The sequence below is a fragment of the Lactuca serriola genome, chromosome 4 (assembly GCF_051521515.1).
Source record: "Lactuca serriola cultivar US96UC23 chromosome 4, Lser_US96UC23_V15, whole genome shotgun sequence".
NCBI classification, from domain to species: Eukaryota; Viridiplantae; Streptophyta; class Magnoliopsida; order Asterales; family Asteraceae; genus Lactuca; species Lactuca serriola.
The window spans coordinates 62,975,336-62,994,102 of NC_136411.1; the positions used below are offsets into that span (position 1 = coordinate 62,975,336).

Here is an 18,767-nt window from a genome sequence, read left to right on the forward strand (position 1 = left end):
AGACATATCTGGGGTGTCCGATCTCCCTTCGGTCCTAACGACCGAACTTGGGGACTATTCCCCTCCTACTACCACTATCACATATAACATATCATGCCAACATTTAAACATATCATCACATACTGTCAGACATATCTGGGGCGTCTGACCTACCCTTCGGTCCTAACAACTGAACTCTATTACTATCACATATACATATCATGCCAGCATATAACATTTCAGGTAGTAGTAAACCTAGATGATATCACAAAGACAATCATCTAACATACAACTCCTACTGGTGGGCTGGCATTGTGGCCGTAGACCCACCGCTACTGGAAGGTTACTCACCTCAAAGTAGCTGCTGATTTGCGTAGGAACTGACTGTCTTCTGCTGCTGCTGCCCCGGAAATCCTCCAGCTATAATTCCCACAAAATACTTAGTCAAATACTGCTAACCGTCCTCAGGGCAAAATGACCATTTACTCCTAACCAAACCAAGAGTCAAAGTCAAAGTCAACTTCCAGCTGACCCGACTCGCCGAGTTGGCTTGCCAACTCGTCGAGTCCCTATCCCTTTGACTGACCATAATCCTGTCTCTACTCGTCGAGTTTTCCTTCTAACCCAAAGTCCAACAGTCCTTCATCCTACTCGCCGAGTTGTATGAACAACTCGTCGAGTTCATCTTCATCCGAAGAGCATTCTATGTTGAGACTCGCCAAGTTGTATGAACAACTCGCCGAGTCTGTTCTTGAGGCAAGAAGATTGCCTTGAACTCGCCGAGTTCCTTCATGGGTGAGTTTGGCTTCCGACTCACTGAGTCACACCCCATGACTCATTATTCCATTCCGCAAACACGAAAAGGGGGAAAACTCGGGGGCTCGCGACTCGACTTGCCGAGTCCGATGAACGACTCGCCGAGTCTTTCACATGCAAATACTATATACTCGATTTTGCTCGAATCCAGCTCATGCCATACATAGATCTGGGTTTCTAGGGCTTGATTAACACGTAAAGTTTCCAACTTTACGTGTAAATAAACACCAATGAAGGTTTTAGGGCTCAAAATGCACTTAAAATAGTAGATCTAGGGCTTTCATGCAATATGGCTCCATAAAGGCAGTAGATCCGAGCTCCTGGAGCTCAATCATGCCTAGATCTAAGGGTTAATCAACTTATTACAAACCCTAATTCATAATCAAGCTTGGAAATGGCTCAAGAAGGACTTTAATGGAGCTATAAAGGACTATAAGCATGAAAACAGAGGGAAACTGAGTCATACCTCAAGGAAATCATTGAAATAACACCAAGATGTCTGGCCTCCTTCTCCTCTTCTTGATCTACTCTCCTTTCCTCTCAAAATCTTCAAGAAAACACACCAAAGCACTTCAATCTCACAAGGAACAAGGGTTGGACGATATAGGGAGCTTTTAGGGTGAAGGGGGCGAGCTTGGGGGCGCATAAGATGACTTATATAGGGTGCAAACCTTGAAAATTTAGGGTTTCAACAGATAGCGGGGACTCGCTGAGTCGCCAACTTAAACGTGTTCCAAATTCCGTCTCTACTCGGCGAGTCGGGCCTACAACTCGCCGAGTCCAAGGCTGAAAATGCAAAACACTTAGATAAATTTTACATACCAGGAACCAGGTGCTACATCTATACATGGAATTAGAAGGAATACAACCATTCTTATGGTGATGTTTAATGGATCCTACAATATTTCTCCAAACACCCCCTCCAGTTCCTATTCTCGAATCGTCCGAAAAACCACCCCCTTCCCCATGACAAAATTTGACAATTTTAACCAAAAGAGCTCCCTTGTCATTAAGAAACCACCACTTTCATTTATAAAGACGACCAATGTTAAAAGCATCCAAACTACCAACCCAAAGACCTACAAGTTTCTTATTTAAAAAGTAAAAAATTACTATATGAGTTTATAGTTTCATACGGGGATATTGACTTAGGAGGATAATAACGTTCCCGTTTGTCCATATTAGGTCTCTAACGTATTTTTTGTGTGTATTACACCATTAGGGTTGTTATAACTGTTTAGGAATAATTATTTTACCGGTTTCTTCCTGTTAAAAGGACTATTTGTAAACGGTTATAATAACCTTAATGGTGTAATACACACAAAAAATACGTTTGAGACCTAAAATGGACAAACATGAATAATTATTACCCTCCTAAGTCATTATCTCTTTTATTAAATGGTTAGGTTGGTTTGAGTTACGGTAAACTTTACTTTTAGAGGGTATTTGAAATTGCTTTTCAATCTATTTATTGACTTTTTGGAAAAACAAAAAACTACTGGTTTTTTTGAAAAAGTTATTTTTTACACTGAAAAATTAGTGTTATCAAACTCTTTTTTTTCTTAATTTATTCATTTTTTGAAAAGCCAATAGATTAATAAGTTATTTTAAAAAACACCTCCAAACACGCCTTTAGAACAAGTCCAACCTTAACATCAAATAAAACGCTAAACTAGTGTAACTTTAACACTAAATTTCGTCTTCATTCCTACCGCACGGTATAATCTTCCCCTCAAAATCATATATTTTATATATTAATAATAAAATAATACTTTTATGTATAAACAATATAGTATTGAAGGAAAACGAAAGGGTTGAAGAACAAACAAAGTAATTCTTTTATATATAAACAATATAATATTGATTATAAATTTTGCCGGTTATGAACATTGTCCCACCATTTTAGTGGGTTACTCTTCAAGATCACCATTTTACCGTTTGTTTTGCATTTTGCCGGTCCATTGGAGTTGGTCTTAGTGAATATAAAAATTTGAGTAAATTAGTTAAATAAACAATTCACAAAGTAGACAATATTAATTCATAAATGTGTATCCTATAATCTATTTGTTAAATCTATTGCACCTTGTAATAACTTTTGGCAGGGAAAAAGTAATTTTTTTGTTAAAAATATTGTTTCTTTTATTATTGGATTGGATTTCACTAAATGAAAAACTCATTTAATTAAAAAAAATTATTATTTTTATAACTATAAAATAATCTTTCTAATGACTAGAAATAATACTGAGTTACTGATCTCTATGTATTTTATACTATATTATAAAACATATTAGTCACATCTAGAATTCTAAGAGGTATAAATTACAAAGTTTTTTTTGTACAAATTAATTTTGCATAAGTAATTCATTGATACTTGACAAAAGTTTGAAGACTTGAATTAAACAATGAAATTAAAAAAATTCAATTTGAAGCATAATGAAGATTATAAAATAAAAAATTCATGTGTATAAAATATAAATTAATTTATATTTTTTAAATTAAATACAAATATTAATTATTTTACATTAATAGTATAAATAGACAATATAAACATAAATATTTTATACAAAATTTATATTTTTTTTATTACATAATAACTAAAATTTAATAATTATTTATTCGTAAGAAACTATTCGCCAGAAAAAACTATTTATCACCGCCACTTTGCGCGGTAACATATTTAGTAGAAAAAATATATAAAAGTGTTGAAATGTGCCATTTTTTCTGTACACAAGATTTTATATATATATATATATATATATATATATATATATATATATATATATATATATATATATATATATATATATATAAAATCTTGTGTACAGAAAAAAAAAAAAATGATATAAAAGTGTATAAGCATTTTCACAATTTGAAAATTTTTAAAGAACTCAAAATGGAATAATCAACATGTAAACATGCGGGCCTTTAAAGTTTGGGCTCTTGTTAAGGCGGAGCCTTTTTTATTTTTTGGAGTCTTAAGGATAAGCCCTAAAAATCGAGTCCACGTTCCATATAAACTTCTCAAATCGCAATCGGCCGAGTTAAAGTCTAGGGTTTTTGTTGGCGCTTCCAATCTTAAGAATCCCGTCTCATTCGATTTCACCAAGCGTCAAGCCATGGTACTCCTTAGATACTAGATCTCTTTGTATGTTAAGATTTATGTATAATACTTAGTTGTATTTCTACATTTTTACGAATTGATTGTTTGAATTGCTCGTTATATGGTTTTTAATATCATGTATTAGTGTTTTTTCGCTGAAAGATGCCGACATTTGATTAGTAAGATTGTTAATAGCAGTTGTTAGGTTTCTGGAAGTCGTTGAATTTTAGGGCTGAAAGGTTTTTTTGAAAATACAAACAGAACAAAGAATGGTAGCTAAAACGATTTTCCAAACTTTACCTTCAACAAGGGTAGTTTTTTTTTTTTTTTCCTCATCACGAATCATGGTTAGTTTTTAATACAAATCTAGGATTTAAAATTTCAATCGTACGACTCCTATGTCAATCAGTTTTGAACTTTGAGATTACATATTTTGGCTGTTCATTAGTGTTTTTGAGAATCAGGAGATTTGATCTAACAAATTAGCTTGTTCTAAGAACTTGTTCTCAGAGTTCAAACTTTATAGCATGTGAATAGAGCTTGGATGAAGTTACAGAAGGAACTTTGTATATTGCACCCCTAATTATAACCAGTTAATTAGGGGTGTAATGTAATTGCTTTTGTTGTTCATTATAATTTTATCTGTACTTGTTTTATTATTAAGTTTTTTTTTTTTCTTTCTACTGTTTACCTAGTCTTTTTTTTTCTTCCAAAACTGCTCTTTCTTTTTCTACCTCTTTTCTTATTGTATTCTGTTATGCTCATGTAATAATAATACATTTGTTATCCTTATACACAGACTAAGAGAACCAAGAAGGCTGGAATTGTTGGCAAATACGGTATGGATAATGCTTACTCATCACTTTTATATCATCATTTAATGGCTAAAATACATTCATCTCCAAGATCTAAACTTGTTTTAGTTTGAGATTAGCATAATTTTTTGTGCAAAAATCATGCTCATTTACTCATATGTGGTAAATTAACCTTTCTACAAGTATGCTTTTTTTAATGATTATTTGACTTCTTAGGTACCCGATATGGTGCTAGTTTGAGGAAGCAGATCAAGAAGATGGAAGTTAGTCAGCACAGCAAATACTTCTGTGAATTCTGTGGAAAGGTACATCTTTTTGTTCATGTGACCATTATATTAATATAATCTTGACACAATTTTATTATTTTTTTGCAATATTCATTTTGGGCATTGTTTTACAGTATGCAGTGAAAAGGAAAGCAGTTGGTATCTGGGGTTGCAAAGATTGTGGCAAAGTGAAAGCAGGCGGTGCTTACACTTTGAAGTAATGATATTTTATGATATTTTAATTTTCATTCTAATAATTTTACAAGTGTTAACATTTTTTTTTAATTTTCTTTTTGCAGCACTGCTAGTGCGGTTACTGTCAGGAGTACCATCCGTAGGCTGAGGGAACAAACCGAGAGTTAGATTTGGATGTTTCTTGATCTACTTTAATCCTCACTTTTCTATCACATTTCAGAAGATTATCGCAATTTTGTTTTCTATTAAAAAATACATTGCTAAATGCAATCTTAAAGTTTGAATGGTATGTTGACATGTATGTTCTAAATTTTATATTATGTTTCTTTAAATCTTGTTTAGGGGCTAAATGCAAGAAAAAGCATGGTACTTTTATTTCCTTTTGCATGTTGCTATGTATTAGTTAAAGTATGTTGCTATAAAATAATCAAACCACATCTCAAATAGATTTTTTATCTTGATTTCATTAGTATAGTTGTTAATACACATACAGGCCAGATAGGTTTCAAACATTTTTCCTAAAAGCTAACACTGATCTACAAAACTAAACAAAAAACGAAAAAAAAGTCAAAAATCTCAATATATCCATGAACAAAATTGGTCTCAAGAAACAGTTAGTTTGGCAGATGATAGATCTTAGGATGACCATTATCATCACTCTGGTTAGGCAGGTTTTTCTGTACTGCCTTCACCGCCGCCACTCTAGCGGCATTAGCTGACCTATTGGCGGCAGCCACCACCCTATTAACTCTTTCATCCACTTTTCCTACATCATATGCTTTCTCTGCTGATCTTCTTGCTTCCTGGACTGCATTAAGAACTCTAGAATGATAGACTGCAACAGTTGAAGGTGATGATGGATGCGATTGTGTTGGGGTATGTGAACTTGGGATATTAAGAATCCCATTTTGCCAATGCCCAGATTGGGTTTCACCATTTCTGAAAGTGTACATGCCAAGCCCTTGTCTTCTTCCTTCATGCCATGATCCTTCATATCTATGCCCATTTGCAAAATTGTATACTCCAAATCCATGCAGAGAATCTGCAAAGTATTCTCCAGCGTATGTATCCCCATTCCTGTAATCAATATCAAAAGAAACTATAATCTTGTCATTGGTTGTCAAAATTTTGATATAAAACAAGATCAAGAAGTGATAGAATCGGAAGGGTTAAGGAGTTGTTATCTTACCTGAAATGGTAGTGGCCAAGACCATGTTTAACACCCCATTTGAATTCTCCGACATATCTACTACCATCTTCACAAGTATGGATTCCACATCCATGGCTTTGACCGTTTGACCATTCACCGGAATAAACATCTCCGGTGTAGAATCTATACACACCAAATCCATGTCTCAATCCTTGCCTGTACTGACCCCTATACCGGCTTCCCCTTGCCCATGTCTCTACACCATAACCATCGTACTTTCCATCAACCCAATCGCCTTCGTATCTCCCGCTCATGTAATAGTAGTAAACGCCACAACCAGAGCACTTGCCTTTGTGAAACTCACCCTCGTATACATCACCATTGTTGTATGCCTGCACCCAACAACCTGAATTCCATTTATGAATATGATCGCCTTTTGTTTTGGAATTGGAACCGATTGACCAGAACACCGGCAATGGTGATTTGGAGACCTTGTCTGATAATGTGAGTTTGATTGGGAAAGATCTGGCAAGAAACAATCGGATTGAAGGGAGGCGAGGAAGGGCGAGATTGAGGGAGAATAATAACGCAGCTGAGAAAGCGAATGCCGATAGGAAATCGAGGAAGAAGGAATGACTAGGGTGAGATACCAAGAAGTAGAAAAACGGGAGAGATAGTAAGAGGATTAAACGGAGGTGAGTACGGAGGCGTCGGAGGTGACGGAGACGGTTGAGGAGGTGGATGACGGTGGATTTTGTGTTGTAAAACCGCCGGTTTTTAGACGAAAAGGAATAGTTAGGTGATTTCGGTAGGGAATTTGAAAAGGAAGTTGGTGTGGTTTGGGAGAAAACAGACCGTTTGTGAGGTGTTGATCTAGGAGTCGGTCCGGCAAGTGAATCATAATCAAAATCACCGTCGTCGATCAAGATTTGATGTTCATATTTAGGGCTGGTACTTGTGGTTGTCGTGGTAACATCATTATCAGGCGACTGTGTCGATAACAAAGAAGACGAAGAACAGAGTGAAGAACCAGAAGAATGTTGATTCAATTCGAAAATGGAGAGTTTATGAGGAGATTGATTCTGAATCGTTGGGGTCGGATTGAAATCGGAAGAGACACCGCTGCTATCTTTTCCGATCTGAACCTCCGATTTCTTGTGATGCATTACATACGTGATTAGGGTTTTCTGAATGAAGTTTTCAGTAATGTTATGAATTTCTGAAGTCCCAAACCTCCTTGAATTTTGAATTGTGTTGTTGAAGTTGATTGAAATTTGAAGGGTGGAGTTTCTCTCTCTAAAACGAGAAGCAGAACGGAGTCTTCGTTGAGTTCATGGCCATGGCTATTGAATTTATTATGCTTTCTATTTATACAACCAGCTAGTTTTCTTTTTTCTTTTTTCTTTTCTAAAACTAAAAACAAAATTTATTATGCTTTCTATTTACAGAAAAAAGTTTACAAACATTTTCTTTTTAGGTAAGCTTTTTTCTTTCCAAATCAATAGTTTTTAACTTTTTATTGAAGAGTAAACCGGTAAATCATAATGTAAAAAAATAATTTTAATTAATCTTTATTTTTTCAAACTTGATATCTTGTGGATTTTGTTATAATAAATATAACGGAAAGTTAATATTTATTTAAAAATATTTTTTCAAACTTGATATCTAGTGGATTTTGTTATAAATGTATAATTAAATATAAGAAATGATCCTGAAATTAATAGTTTATATTTAAATGATTTGGTCTCTTATTTGATTTGATTAATAATGTAGGCTGTTCAACATTAAATTTGAAATGAACGAAAATATATTGATTTTATTGGTTGTCAAATTTTGATGTTTTCACTGCTGATGTGCATTTCGCAATCCATTGAAGAAGACTCTCAACTCAGGGTAATGGTTGAAAACGAAAAAAAAGACGTATTTAAGTATGTTTTTCTTCTTTAAATTATGTGCATTGGCATAATAGGTTGATATCGTTTGGATCTAGAAATTTTTGTTGTCAAGATTTGATTCTCAGTCACTAGCAATGTGGGCGACGTGTAAAACTTATTTTTTTTTAATGCAATCTATTAAAAAGTTATTATGTTTAAAATTCATAATCAATTTAATAATTATCTTTTTTTAGTCAACTAAGTCCAAAAAACCGAAAATTATATTTACGTTGACCATTTTACCCGGTTAATAGGTTATTTAACATTTAAGAATTATATTTTGTCATGAATTTCAAAATTTTTTTTGAAAGAGGATAAATTATATTTTAAAATTTACAAATTTGATCCAAAATTTATATTTTTGGTTCAGATTTTAAACTTTATTATAAATTTGGTCAAAAATTTACACTTTTAGTAATGTGAATACATTCAATCTCACAGAACTATTGTTATTTTAATGGATCCTCACAAATTCTAGTTCATTTTTGTTCTCATTCATCGTTTTTTATTTATTTTAATTCTTACAGAATACGATTCAATAAACATCATGATAACATTATGACAGAATCAGAATAATTTAAAAAAAATATATAATAAACTTATAAACGATTTAATTAGTGAAAATGATTAATAATTAAAATAATTATATAAGATTGAACGTATTCATATTATCAAACAACATATTTTCTTTGTAATTCTCACATAATAACATTATCCACACGTCCACACAATAGATGTTAATCCACATTTGAACCTGACTCTCTCTCTCTCTCTCTCTCTCTCTATATATATATATATATATATATATATACATATATATATATATATATATATATATATATATATATATATATATATATATATATACTCCTCCGTCCCAAATTGATAGTCCACTTTTGAGTTCTGAAGTTTTTTTTCTTCAACTTTGACCTTAAATATTTTTATTTGTGTTACATATTACTTGATAAAACTTATAATAATGAAAAGAACATTTAAATACAATCAATTCATATATTTTGCATCAAGTATTATCTACCAAAAACAAAAATATTTAAGGTCAAAGTTGAAGAAAAAACACTTTAAAAGTCAAAAGTGGACTATCAATTTGGGACAAAGGTAATATAATCAATTTAAACGTATAGCTTCATCAAAATTTTAAATCACCAGTTATTAGAAACATTCTTAGAGAATATTAAATATTGATTTTTGAGAATGATTAAAAACCAATTTTTATAGTTAAATAAACATTTTTTAGAAGATTCAAAATCAATTTTTTTAGTTAAATCAACATTTTTAGAATGATAAAGAATCAATTTGGTTAGTTGAAACTACATGCTTATTGACAAGAATGGTTAAGAATTATATTCTCCTAAAACATTCTTGAAGAATCAGAACTCATTCTCTAAAATAAAAGTTAATTCGTTAAGAATCGATTAATTGATAAATGTATTTGAACCACTTAGCCAATATTTTCTTGAGAAAAAGATGTAAATACGTAACTATACATATGTATTCTGGAAGATTAATATATTTTGGAAGAATAACGCATTGTTTGTTAAAAACAACAAAGATAAAAAAAATCAATATATTATCATGCATTCTAAAATATAATATTGAATATATTCTCTGTATTTAACGTAATTGACAAAAAAAGATACGCCGCCAACACTAGTTTCTTTTGATGCAGGCATGATCATTATTTTCCAAAATTATGATATTCGATGTTTAATTAGTTAAAATAATTATAAGGATTTAATTTTAGATATCAATTAATTTAATTAGCAAAATTATGAAATTACCTTTATTAAATGACTGGTTTAGAATTGGTTATACGTTCATACAATAATTAAGGTTTATATATGAACCTAACTCTCTCTCTCTCTCTCTCTCTCTCTCTCTATATATATATATATATATATATATATATATATATATATATTTCAGAAATTTGTTTCAAATATTTAATTTTGTTTTATTAAATCATATTTATATAAAAATATATTTTCACATAAAAAACTTATTTTTATATATTTTTAAAAAGTTTATATGCGAAATAAAATTAGGTATTTGTTAAGTGCGAAATACATATTTATAAAATTTTGAATTATTAAAATTGAATCATTAATCATTTTTATAATCCATGATTCATTTTTTATGATCCATGATTCAATTTTAATGATCAAAATTTGTTTTTTCAATTTTTTTTTCTGTTAAATATAGTACTATGCTCAATTTTATGATTTGTATTTTTTTTTCAATTTTTTTAAGGTGTCCACACGAGTCCTCATCGGAACCGGACTATATATATATATATATATCCGGTAAGAAATTTTTTTTCGACTTATTTTTTTGGCGAACAAAATAAATGAATCATTAGATGAATCAATAATAACATGATTCACAAAAAAAAATCCTGAAAAAACATTTTGATGATTCATTTTTACGTTGATTTTGTTGATATTCACTAAAATTGTCATAAAAGTAAATTTTTTTCTTGATTTACCTAAAAATGAATCATAAAAGTGTTTTTTCCGGATTTTTTTTTCTTGTGAATCATCTTACTTTTGAATCATCTAATGATTCATTTCATTTTTTCCTAAGAAAATATGTATATAAAAAATTTCTTACCTTCCTACAAAAAAATTCTTTCTTATTTGATCTTGACTCTCTCTCTCTCTCTCTCTCTCTCTCTATATATATATATATATATATATATATATATATATATATATATATATATATATGTTTGTATACAAATGTATTTATTATAAAATAGGTATTTGTATATATTATTTTTATAAATTACGTGTTTGTCAAATATCATTCAATTACTCAATAATAATTAATCATATAAATCATGAAATGCATATCATAGATAGCACATTAATGGATATTAGAGTGGTGTTATTCACCTGGTCATTCGACAAACTAATTTCAGTCTTGGTTTCCATCCTTCGTTGCCTATTAGTTCTTCACATGGTAACACTTAGTCATCAGAACATGTTTAAACTCACTACTAGGTATACTCTATGACTACCCGTCATACTAATAATAATCAAATTTCATAATATAACCATAATAAGCTTAACTCATAAGCCAGTGGCTAAATGTCTCATAATGAGCAATTCTCAAATATTAGGTTTTACAACCCTTATCAACCAAACTCGATATCTAATCATGTGATTTTCTCACTAGTCTCACAAATAGGTTCATAACAACTCCGTATCACGAATACCCGTAACCCATACTCGGATCTAATATATATATATATATATATATATATATATATATATATATATATATAATTATTACATTTCGAAACCATAAATCAACGGGGTAAAAGATACCTTAATGCATTTCGTACTCGCCCCCGTATCTCCCATATAGTGATACAACTCCTTCGGTATAATATCTCGTAAATGACTCCCAGGCAACATCTCCGGTCACGTGAGCCAAAACCTCTCGAATGACACGAAAACTCTTGTATTTATATCCAGACGTTCATTACGTTGTGACCTCCTAAGTGTCACGTCGTGACAATCTTACACACTCCGATATCGACACGTATTGTACTCTTTTGCGACGTGTCTCTTTGATCTGGCTCATGTCACATCGTGACCATGTATGCCTCATGTCGTGAGGGTCAATAGACTCTCATTTTGGCACGTATGAATTGTGAACGCTCCGATGACTGATCACTCTTCATGTTGTGACAAGCTCACTGTCACGTCGTGACATACTTAATGCCACGCCGTGGAGAACATCATCCACGTCGAGTGTAACATCCCAAAATCACGATAAAATTTTCATTTTTCAATTAAAGTAAAATCATTGTTTCGATCAAAACCCAAGTCATAAAAAAACCAAGTATCAGGTACAATTATCCCAAAACCAGAGTATCATAAAATCTCCAAAACATATCATCGAAGGATGTGTATGATCATGTCTTCGCTTTGCCCCCATCCTTTAAAGTAGTTGAAACCATAACAATCAAAATATAAGCCAAAGCTTACTATCACACCCACGTCGTCGGCGGAAACACCGGGCAGTGTAACATCATTTTTTGTATCATAGTTATCAACTTCCTGAAAACACATGCATTTTAAAATACGTCAACATAAAGTTGGTGAGTTCACAGGTTTTGACTCTAAGTAGAAATAGTAATTTTTCTCAATTCAAAAGTATAGTTGAAAGTATCGTTTTGACTCTCCAACATTTAGTGTGTGTGTGTGTGTGTATATATATATATATATATATATATATATATATATATATATATATATATATATATATATCCTAGGTATAATGGTTTACTTACCAAATAAGTAGTATACCTATAAGTCTCATACAAATGGTTGTAATCCCATACAAACTAAGGTTGCTACGTATAAATCTTATTTCAATTCTATACGAATAAAACCACTATGTATAAATCTATTTCAATCCTATACGATTAAAACCGCTACGTATAAATCTATTTCAATTCTATATGAGTATGTAGTATATGTATAGTTGTCTACTTAATGAACAAGTAGTATACCTACAAGTTCCTTATACCTAGAGTATAGGTCTTTTGGAAACTTATACTTAACATTCATACTTACATATCGACAAAGTATAATGCTTCTAAATTTGTGCTACCATGAGTCCATAACCGCTGCTAGACATACAAACCTTTGATTAAAAGATATCCCACCAATGGTTCCTCCATTGGTGCCACAATAAAACCGCCATTGGTGTCATAAAGGATTCAACCAAGGTAAATACTTCCCCCGTACGCTTCATCGACTTCGGGTCCATAACAATCAATAGGATAGTTCATCACCCGCAAACCGCTGGGTTGTAGCTACCAACCACGGGTGGGGTCGTCAACCCGCATAGATCTACAGTCCATCGTAAAACCGATTGGGTTGTAGCCAACAACCACGGATGGGGCGTTAAATCACATAGATCCATACACAACTTCCTCGCTCACACATGATTAACGGTTACAGGTCAGAGGATTTCCATTAAGATTCCTAATATTAGTTGATGAATGATGTAGCTAATGTAGACTTTGTCGGCTCCCTATAACTCTAACAACAAAGCATATTCATGTCTAAAACCCTAAGTTACTAGACTATGCTTTTAAACATTACTCCTAAATTCATAATACTTTAGGTAGTACAACCGCTATAACTTGAGGAAAAACCAGATTTGATCATAACATAAAATCAACAATAACAACATATAACGTTCCTAGTTTTATCTTGACATAAAACCAATAATAACAACATATAACATTCCTAGTTTTATCTTGACATAAAACCAACAATAACAACGTATATATCAATGAACATATAGAACTTTTGAGTATAACTCTGGAACTATATCGCACACAACATATATATAGAATCTTAAGTATAACTCAAGATCTACATTAGTATATTTCTATAACAATAACATACTAACAAGTTTACGATAGTTATATAGATACAAATTAATTATATACTAACTAACAAACATACTATTATATAAATATAATATTAACTTGTATTCAATATTTAACATGCGTTTTCCCCCAAAAACATTAAAAGTGGGGCCGTGAAACTCACCTTAATATCATACTTTTGACGGAATCTAACTGAAAATAGTCAGCGGTTCGCAATCGTCGGGCTCGGGATGCAAGAGGGCTTCAGCGAAGGAGAGAAAGAGAAGAGATTCAGGGGTAAGAAGAGAAGAGGTCGGACTTGCTATTTATAGGTTGTACAAGAAAAGTTCACGTCGTGAATCTGAGCTGCATCATCTCGTAGACTTACCATTTGCGTCCTAGCCTCGGAAGGTGTCACGATTCTAGTTTCACGTTGTGTCTTTTATGTTCACGTCGTGAGGATTCAACACCTCACTCCCATAGACTTCGCACGTGGTTTCTAGCTCCAAAATGTGTACGGGACTACTTTCACATCGTGAATTTAATGTTCATGTCGTGAATCCATACAACTAGGGTTTCCTGCCACGTGTCATGCTCTAAGACAGTTGTATCTTCGGAAGGTCGTAACTTTTTCATACGAACTCCGTTTTTGATGTTCTTTATATCCACGCATAGGTAATTCCGATTACTAAAACTCTCTTTTAGATTTCAATAGCTACTTATAAGCATGTTTTAAATTCCTCTTGTTATAGAGATTTTATAGTGTTCAGTTTATCATAACTTTTTCACGCGAAGTCAGATTTAGATGTTCTCTATATTTTTGGAACCGTATGGACGTATACTTTGATTTATACTATAAAGTGTGTATGAAAGTTCATATTTATATTAGACTTATCATGAAATACATAGTGAGTTTACTACATTACCTGTTTTGACAAAATCACATTACATGATTGGTAAATTCACATGTGATTGTTATTGACCTATTTTGACTAGTGTTACACTTACTGAGTTCCCCCAAAGTACCACACACTACCAAACAGATAACAACATGCATATATGAGCCTTTAGCTTGACTGGATTGCCTCACATGGTCTACAACCTATCTGGACCGCTCTCTAGGCCTTCGGCCTAACTGGACCACCTTGCAGGCCTTCAGTCTATCTAGACCGCCCCGGGTATCTTGGCCTTTAACACAAAGCAGGATTGCCTCAACTCAAAAGACCATAACATGTTGAAATGCACAATAACAATCAATCACCAACAAATACATGTAATCATATAGATCTACCAGTCTAACACATATCCAGTGAAAACATGTAACCATATAAATCTACCTAGTCACTTCGCTCGATGTAGCGAGGCCCTTCTTGGTTATGAGGCTCCAACCTAGTACTTTCAGCGTACTAGCGCTGAACCCAAAACTCCACGTTAAGTCCTTAATGCAGAAATCCAACTCATAAAACTTTAGATCTAGGTAAAAGGGGACGTCTTAATGGATAGAGTCTCTAACTTTATCCATTTGCATGCATACAAGAGGGAATAAATTCAAAACCTAAGTCCAAAAGTGACCCGAAGATCTATGTGAAGGATTAGGGTGACGTGGTGAGGCCTATAGTAAGGTAGCAGTGTCCTCCTTGTCCTCGTCAAGCTCATACTTAAAACGAAGAAGCTCTAGCCCCACTGGTGTGTAGTCTGGTGAAAGGGATGGCTCTGATGGGTGCTCTATCAGAGTATAATCGGCCTTCGTGTCCTCACCATACTCCGTATCTGGGGTATTGACAAGTTATGAGTCAAAAAGTACCACACGCTTCCTCCTATGAAGAGAAAACTGCCCTCCACGATCCATCGTCTGTCATGCTCTCGAAAAACTTGATGGGTTTTAGCCATAAGAACTTTCCTATGTGCGCATGCAAAACCCTAATGCTTGGATCTAGGCTTTCTACTAAACATGCTTTTGAATCCAAGACTTCTAATGACTAATTAGGTTAAATAACAACAATGAACCAGATCTAGAATCATACCTTTGAGTTCCTTGTTGATCTTGAGGTCTTGGAGCTTCTAGAGTCACAAGTGTCACTCCTCTAATGGCTTACAAACACCAATAGCAATAAGAATGATTTAGGAGAGAGGAGAGGGGAGGAATTCGACCAGAGTTCTCTTGCTTTTTCAGAAGTGTCGAATTCCCTATGTCATGGGGTCTATTTATACTTGTAGACTCCTTAAGGGTTACAACCTAAACCCTAATTGGATAATCTTCTCTTAAGGCTATCCAAATCCATTCCATAGATAAGTATATGGACGATTTAAGCTATCCTAAACCTTTTAGAATTCGTCCATACCACATCCTAATGGATTTACAGTCTAAAGCTTAACTATCAAACAATTGACAGTTTATACCCCTTTATTTAATTAATCTCTTTAAGTCACCAAATTAATTCTAATTAATTCTATGACTTATATTAATCAAATAACAAATATATATTATCCATTATATTATTCCCATAATATATTAATAATATTTACTCTCTCTTAATAAATCATCCTATCAAGTTGCTATGATGAAGGCAACCCAAAAGGACCATGCACAACCGAATATAGTTACAGCCTTAGACACTATTCCAATAGTCTCCCACTTGGATAAGTCTAGTAACTATACAAGTACAATTCGGTTTGCAATCGTAGCTCTCAAAGACGCTGTCAACTCTGATCTAATCAATCTTGTCCTTTAGATAAGGGAACGTACAGTCCTCTGTTAGATATCATGCTGACAATCCTATGGAATGGTTAGTCAAGCATTTAGGTTTCTCGATCTCTGATTTATTTGACATAGAACTTAATCAAACACATCAATTCAGTTCTGACCGGGCCCGACACATAAGTCAAATCAAATCATCGAGCGGCCGAGATATCGCTTTTACCTTCTTAGATAAAAGTTACAGATAAACTTCGACTTATATGCATTTACTTATTCATTTACCAATTATACACAACAATACGTTTTATAACACCAAGTTACTGATGCGTTTTCGTATTATCAATGTACAATCAATTAACAAATAATAAACCATATATCTAGGTTTTAAGACTATATGATATTATCGTCTTGCGATCACTTTTCATATCGTATTCCATAAGGTGATTCCAGCAAGCGCGGGTTTATTCCAATGCTCAAAACTAGTTCATAAGCACTCATGAACGTTGCAACAATCCTTTGCTATGTCTAACACCATTTAGACATTCTACACACCAATTCATGACAATCTTCTTTCATATCTACTTCCAACATATGAACAATTGTGGACCATTTGAATAATTCGATTATTCCTAATAAACTCAATTATTCTGGAAGTCAAAACATGCAAAGTGAAACAATAGCTAAACAATTAACATAAGATAGTAACATTACTCATAAATAAAACTCCTTTATTTAATCATCAAATGTCAATTACATTTATCTATTACACGTTTCTAATACTATATAATCTACGCTAATATCATCCTTCAGCCCAATACACCTAGCATGCTGCAAATGCTTAACCCTACTCAGTCCCTTCGTAAGCGGATCTGCTGGGTTATCTTCTGATGATATCCTCTTCACTACGAGTTGTCCTTCTTCTACACGATGTCTAATGAAGTGATACTTTCTGTCGATATGTCTTGATCTACCATGATCCCTCGGTTCCTTGGTTAAGGCAACCGCGCCTTCGTTATCACAGAAAATCTCCATTGGCTCCTTTATGGCGGGTACAACTCCAAGATCACCGATGAAGTTCTTTAGCCATATTGCCTCCTTCGACGCTTCGCTCGCTGCAATGTACTCTGATTCGCACGTTGAATCAGCTACGGTTTCCTGCTTGGAACTTTTCCATGTCACTGCTCCTCCATTTAGGGTAAAGACCCAGCTCGACTGCGAACGGTAGTTGTCCCTGTCGGTCTGAAAACTGGCGTCACTATACCCTCGCACCTTCAAGTCATCACTCCCTCCGAGGACTAAGAACCATTCCTTCGTCCTCCGAAGGTACTTAAGGATATTCTTCACCGCAATCCAATGTGCTTTGCCAGGATTCCCTTGATATCTGCTAATCATGCTCAAAGCGAAGGCTACATCAGGGTGAGTACAAGTCATAGCGTACATGATTGAGCCAACTGCGGAAGCGTATGGTACTCGGCTCATTTCTGCTATTTCAGCTTCGGTACTCGGACTTTGAATCTTACTCAATTTGGCATTACTTTGTATCGGTAGTTCTCCCTTCTTTGAGTTTTCCATACTAAAACGTTTTAGTACTTTCTCTAAGTAAGTATTCTGACTAAGTCCAATTAGTCTCTTACTTCTTTCTCTTACTATCCTTATTCCCAAAATGTAAGAAGCCTCTCCGAGGTCCTTCATAGCGAAGCACTTCCCGAGCCAGGACTTAACTTCCTGCAGAGTCGGGATGTCGTTTCCTATGAGTAAAATGTCATCGACATATAGAACGAGGAAGCTTACTATACTCCCACTGGCTTTGACATATACACAAGATTCGTCTTCGCTTCGTACAAATCCAAACTCTTTGACTTTCTCATCGAAGCAAAGATTCCATCTGCGAGACGCTTGCTTAAGTCCATAAATGGACTTCTCAAGCTTACACACTCTATCCGGATGCTTCGGATCCACAAACCCCTCTGGCTGAGCCATGTAAACATCCTCAGCCAACTTTCCATTAAGGAAAGCGGTCTTGACATCCATTTGCCAAATCTCATAATCATGAAATGCGGCAATTTCTAGCATCACTCTTATAGATTTAATCTTCGCAACTGGTGAGAAGGTCTCATCATAGTCAACTCCGGGAGTTTGAGTAAAGCCCTTCGCGACCAATCGCGCTTTATATGTGTGTACGTTCCCATCCACGTCGGTCTTCTTCTTGAAGATCCATGTGCACCCAACGGTCTTGCGTCCGGGCACGTGATCAACCAAATTCCAAACTTGGTTATCATACATGGATTGGATCTCGCTATCCATTGCCTCTTTCCACTTTACAGACTCCGGGCCTGCCATGGCTTCCTTATAGCTATTAGGTTCATCAAGGTTTACTAGTGTACCATCACTAATATACGTGTCC

General features: G+C 33.8%; 2 protein-coding genes across 2 annotated transcripts; one reads left to right on the plus strand and one right to left on the minus strand.

Annotated features, from left to right (window-relative positions):
* Positions 1-3,756: 3,756 nt before the first annotated feature.
* Positions 3,757-5,506, plus strand: LOC145101718 (large ribosomal subunit protein eL43). The gene is made up of 5 exons (XM_079038993.1): positions 3,757-3,914; positions 4,695-4,734; positions 4,927-5,015; positions 5,111-5,193; positions 5,276-5,506. Exons 1-5 carry the CDS (start codon positions 3,912-3,914, stop codon positions 5,337-5,339), a joined length of 279 nt encoding a protein of 92 aa, XP_078895119.1. The 5' UTR covers positions 3,757-3,911; the 3' UTR covers positions 5,340-5,506.
* A 91-nt stretch (positions 5,507-5,597) lies between these two features.
* Positions 5,598-7,647, minus strand: LOC145101717 (uncharacterized). Its single transcript, XM_079038992.1, has 2 exons — positions 6,361-7,647; positions 5,598-6,248 (listed from the first exon to the last, which is right to left on the minus strand). The coding sequence occupies exons 1-2, from the start codon at positions 7,485-7,487 to the stop codon at positions 5,786-5,788; spliced, it is 1,590 nt and encodes a 529-aa protein (XP_078895118.1). The 5' UTR covers positions 7,488-7,647; the 3' UTR covers positions 5,598-5,785.
* Positions 7,648-18,767: the final 11,120 nt, after the last annotated feature.